We start from the raw sequence: 6,000 nt of genomic DNA on the forward strand, positions 1-6,000 counted from the left end.
ATTTTCCAGCAAATGCTTTTTTTGCACGACAACTGATGAATAAAATACATTTCTATTCTATAATACTTCAATTATAAAATTTTCACTGTATTTCTTCTGTAGAATATTACGGCCAAAGTAAAATAAAATTATTTTGTTGAAATAGATTGCAATCGCATATATATGTTTATTCTTCTTTCTCTCAGTTTTATTCAAATGCTAATGTACTTTTAATAGCTTGCTATTTTCTGTATCTGTTACTTTAAGCCCCATTCTTCTGTACCAAAAAGTGCAGAAATGAGCACCAAAATGTTTTGAATACTTTCTAGTTGAGTCCTAATTTTATAAATGAGTAATTTTTTTTTTTTTTTTTTGACTTGACAGCAGTATTTCATTTCACAAGAGAAGCAAAATATTTGTATAATTATCTGTAAATTATTATTTTTGGGGGGTGTATTTATTTTTAAGAATTATTAATGAGAATTTCTTCAGTGTATGAAACTTAATTTGAAAATTTCAAAGTGTAGTGAAGTTTCGCACTGAAATCCCAAGAAGTAATAGGTTAATAAATTGTTTAAAAATTATATGTCCTGTTATTTTTTCCCACGTATCTGGTTATTATGTTCACCAGTTAAATTATGCATTTTGTTGTGTTCTGTCAATAATAACTGTCATAAAGTCCAGTTTCTGGGGAAAAAAATTAAATAAAAGGGGGAATAATGTCTTTACTTTTCAGTTAATTTCATGTGAGAAATTTTCAGTTTTTATATTTTTAAATATTCAGGTACAAATAGTTTTCTCTGTTGAAATCTTTTAGATATATATATATGTATTATTTTTTACTTTGGCAAAGTTGGTAGATGATTATTAGATGAAAATTTAATTTTTCATGGTAAAAATAGTGATAACACTTTTATGTCCCCTATTCCCCACCCCCCACATGAAATGCAATGAGCATGACAGTTTTATTTGAAAATGCATTTTGATGCCATGTAACATGACAAGTCTTTTTTAAAAATCCGTCTATGAAATTTTTTAATAATAAATTTAAATGTGACCTTTTATTGCATTTATTTTAATGCAGTTTGTAGCTCCTTCTTTAGATGTAATTAGTGAATTGATAGTGTGTTTGATTTCATAACTGTGTACTTGGTAATATTTGTGATCTGAATTTAAGTGTGCTTATGTGCTATTTATATTTATTTTTATGGTAACACAAAGAACATTATTTATTTATTTGTATGCAATATTCTCCAAAATGAAATTTCTTTGCTTAGATCATGACAAATGGTTCACCAGTTTTACTCGGACAGTCTCAGAGTGCTTTATCAGACATTCTGTTTCAAGCCATCTCTAATGCAAATGTTCAACCTCTGCACAACATTGAAGAAGTAAAGAAAGATGCCTCTCAGGATGTGTTACTTCAGTCTTCATTTAATGAACATATGAAAAATGCTATTCAGGAAAGATTGCATAGAGATTTGGATTATTGTTCAGAAAGATTCCCAAATGCAGAAAAGTATTTCAATATAGATCATATTTAAATATTTTTTGGGGTTTAGTAACAGTTTGTATTGTATTTCTGCTTTTTAAAATAATAGCTTCATAAATTTTCTGAATTTATTGATTAATACTTATGGTGTTAGCTTTTAAGATATCTTATTTATGTAGTTATTTCTAAATTGCATGTATTCATTGATCTGTATTATATGCACCAAATAGCAGTATTTCTGTATGTGTTTAGTTATTGTCTATTTTGTTTAAAGATTTTCAACTTAATGAATAGTGCTGAAATTTGAGCATATATCCAAGCAAGTAAACATTTACCTATGAAGATTATGTATCTTTTAAATTGGAATTATGTTAGAAAGAAAAGCCACTGAGGAGTTTTATAGTTTTGCAGGCATTTTCAAAGTAAACTATTTTCTGTGTGCATTAAATATGTGCACAGATTTGCTTTGTCATTCCTTTAGAATAATTTTTCACACTTTTATATTAAACTGTAATAGACTGCATTTTAAGCATAAGACCTGAAATGAAAAATCTTTTTAGAATATAAAGGACACTATCATAAGCTTCCTAATTTTGTTAATTGATATTAGTGGGTTTTTTAATTTAATTTTCTTTTTTTAATTTTAGAGTATCTCTGTATTTCATTTCATCACTATGAAGAAATAGAATTGTGAATGTGTTATATTTTTTTATAATTTTGATTCATAAAAAACGTTTTTCCCTGAAATGTTATATTCCCACCTTTTACTGTTTTGTAACTGAATGTCATTCACAGCATACTTGGTGTATGTAATTTTTAGCCAGATAGTGGAAAATCTCATGAAGTTTCATTTGAATTTTTTAAAATATGTTAAAAATATTTGACAGGATATCATTGTACTTAAATGGATATGCAATGTATTGTTTTTCCTTTTACTTCAAAATCTCACTTATTTATGTAATTTGCTTTATCAGTAATAGTTAAATAAATTACCAAAGTTTTTCGAACATATATGATGTTTATGTGTATTTGAAACAATCCATAAATTTGTCCATATTGAAAAAAATTCTTTAAATGTTGTTTTGAGTGCAAGAAGTTCTTAGATTATTTATGGCATTTTTTTTTTCGAGCGAGTTTGTTCACAGAAAATATTTTGAAATATGAAATGACTAATGAATAGGTAGCTATTCCATTCTATTCATTCATCAGTGTCTATCACTAGCATTCAAAATCATTTTTCAGTCACATACACACAGACTGTTTTAGTTTTTGTATGATTAGTTTGGGCAAAAAAGTTTTTTTTTTTTTTTTTTTTTAATATTTTTGTCTAACTAGTTATTACTAAGTTCTTTGTTTTCTGTGGTGTAAGAAAATGATGTACTGTAATTGTTTAATGATAGATCATCATGTGCTGTACCTGCAAATGTTCACATATGTGTTAATACATATGCAAAACAGAGCGTTTGAAATTTTTTTCCCTCTAGAATTTCACAAATCTATTGGTCTAAAATCAGTTTGGTTCAAATTTAATAAAATGTGAAAAATTATAGAATCATGTATATTACATACCAATATCATGTGTTCCAGACTATTTATTATTCTTGGCTACCATAACTGATACTGTTTATTTAATTTTAACGTATCAAAAATAATAATCATTATACAGTCAAAAGTCGTTAATCCGGACTTCGGCGATTCCGGATTATCGATTTTTCCGGATTATAGATCATCAGTTTAAATCTGCTAAGATGGCATGCAGAAATTATAAAATAAAAATATGAAACCGTAACTTATGAAATAAAGAACAATTATGATCTAAAGGGTATCAAAGTTTACAAAAAAAAAAAAAAAAGCTTCATATTTATTTGTTTACTTTATTAAACATTTCTTTCAGTGTAAGTTGTTTAAGTTGCTTCGTTTTTATGTGATAATACTTTCTCTTTAATTCTATAAAGAGACATAATTTCTTGTTCAGTTACAAAGTTCCGCTGTTCAAGTCCTATAATTGCTGTGTGGAGAATACCGACTAATTTGTCAATAGAAATTTTTTCGTTTTCACTAACCTCTGTCACTTTCTTCGCTATCGGAAGCGAATTATAATGATGAGGAAGTTGATTTAAATCATGTGAAAGACGGAGTACATCGAGATGAAATACTGCATTTAGTAAGGAATTATAAGCCAAATAAAATAAAAACATCTGCCCTAAAGGTAAGGATAGTGCTGACAGATCAACTTCCAATTCATTGTGCGCCGTGGCGTTAAAGATAAACAAAGTTTAGATAAACAAACGTTAAAGTTTAGATAAACAAAGGATATGCCTTTATCCATTTTTTGCAGCAATTCCACTTTTTTCTAATGGACTTCGAAACATACTTTCGCTTTGTAGATCCTTTACATATTAGTAAATATATATCAGAAATTCTATTTGACATAATCGAAAGTTCAAGCTTACTTTTATAAAATTGCTCTAACAGTCTGCAAAAAATAATAAGCAGAATCCAATTCGAAGATTAAGGAACAACGCAATCTGCAACATGAACTGAATTAGATAATTTTAGCTTAGCTTATACCGTCCGTTATACATTAAACGCGCATTCGTAAACGTATTTTGCGCACACACATATTCGCAGCCATAAAGGTCTTACGCACACGCGTCAACGCGACGCATGTGCAGAAAGTTTGTAGCTTTGAGGTCCGAATTAACGACTTTTGACTGTAGTTCTTATCTTGTAATTATCATTAATGTTTAAAATATTAAATGTAAGGTATGCTTCAAAACTGATATTTGGTGTCATAAAATATAATTTAGGCTATTACATTCATGTTTTGTTATTGTTTACTCAATATGGCTGCCACCTAAAATAAATCATTCAATAATCTATTCCTTAAGTATTAAGTTGTTTATTGTATAAAATCTTACCTCTTTCATTGCAATTGTTTTTTTAGACAGCTTAAATATGCTAATGACAAAAAGAATTTTTCAAGTAATAAATGTTTGTATGCCCCCCCCCCCTCAAATTTTTCTCCTTTGAAATAGTTAATTGTAACCAGATTATTAAATAAAATTTTAAAAAGCTATATTTTAAGGAGGAAAATGTTCGTATTATAATACAAGATTAGTTAACTGCATAGTATGGGGTGAGAAGAGAATGCATCCTGCAGGAGCAGTCTAACTTGTGAACTTTTAAATTGTGTTAAAAAGATCTATAATATCATTCTTAACCTAATATTATTTTTTTTTTTTTTTTTTTAATTTTTATTTTACTGTATCTGTTTACAAAAACTATTTTCAGCATAATTTATTCTTCTATAATTCTTCGTTTAACTTGGGCCATATATTTATAATATTGGAGAAATAAGTGTAGCAAAGTTGTATAGATCTTTCTTTTCTATACAATCTATAAGTAAAGGTTGAAGTTTCTTAATATGCTAGGGCAGGGTATGAATAAATGTGATATTTCATCTTTTTGTTCCAAAATAGAAAACTAAATTAAGTAATATATAAAAATAAGAATTAAAATCAGAAATGCTGTTTCTGATTTTTAATATCTGCTGATATTTTAATTACATATGTGTAATAATTTAACCACACGTGAAATAAGATCAGTATGTAATAGTATATTATATTGCATTATGATAATTTGTCAGCAGTTTAAAAATCATTATGTATCAGAATTATTGTAAATGCATTAAAAATACCACCAAAATAAAATAAAATACTTTCCAAGTGTATGTTTGTGGGGGTGGGCTTTGTGACACCAGCAGAATTTCTGCATAATTATATAAAAATGAAACAAGCTTTCTCAATCAATATATACATGTCTGTGTGTATGTATTCGTAACTATCAAAAGTAGCAAAAAGTGGAAGACGCTCATTTATTTTTTCATAAGAAAACAGATTAAATTGAGGGAAAATGCCTTTTAGTATCATTCAGTTTAAAAATTCATTTACATTTCACATTAAGATTATAGCAGAATCAAAAGTCAAACTGATTTGAAGTGGAAAGTAAATTATCTCGTTGATTTTAGTATATTTCTCAAATTTATTCATTCCTTTCTCAGAAGGTATAGGATATAATAATTGGTTTATTTTTTCTTGTATCATACAGAAGTAAATCTTTAAAAGCCTACAGTTTAAGTCTTCTTATTTTCCCTTAATCAAAATTAAATTTAATCAGTGGGATGTTCTGCAGAATATAGTCAATTCACATTAGAATCTAAATTTGATAAATTTTTATTAAGAATTTTAAGATACTGATTGTATAAACCTGCTTACAGCGAGGAGGCACTGTTGTTTATAGAGATTGATGCGAGATCATCAGATTGTGATGTGTTGATTATTAAATAAATTGTATTACCATTTGATCATGGATTGATTTGAAAATTTGACATAATGATGAACTATGATAACTGAACCATCACTTTGATGATAAGAACCTGTATAGGGAACATTGGTATTGAGAAAAGTTATTCAAAGTAACATTTACAAATTTTAAGAAATTTATATATTTAAAAATTACGTGTGTTT

General features: G+C 27.4%; 1 protein-coding gene across 2 annotated transcripts in view; it reads left to right on the top strand.

The window, feature by feature from the left end:
* Positions 1–2,482, top strand: part of LOC118190178 (uncharacterized) — a 163,356-nt gene extending 160,874 nt beyond the window's left edge. For both annotated transcript variants that reach the window (XM_085806594.1, XM_085806595.1), the window contains exon 26: positions 1,257–2,482. In XM_085806594.1, the coding sequence (XP_085662720.1) occupies positions 1,257–1,523 (267 nt within the window). In that variant the 3' untranslated portion in view covers positions 1,524–2,482. The remainder of the gene's footprint in view (positions 1–1,256) is intronic.
* Positions 2,483–6,000: the final 3,518 nt, after the last annotated feature.

The sequence above is a fragment of the Stegodyphus dumicola genome, chromosome 12, assembly GCF_044657685.1.
Source record: "Stegodyphus dumicola isolate Sdum_Otavi_A_Nest chromosome 12, ASM4465768v1".
Taxonomy (NCBI): Eukaryota; Metazoa; Arthropoda; class Arachnida; order Araneae; family Eresidae; genus Stegodyphus; species Stegodyphus dumicola.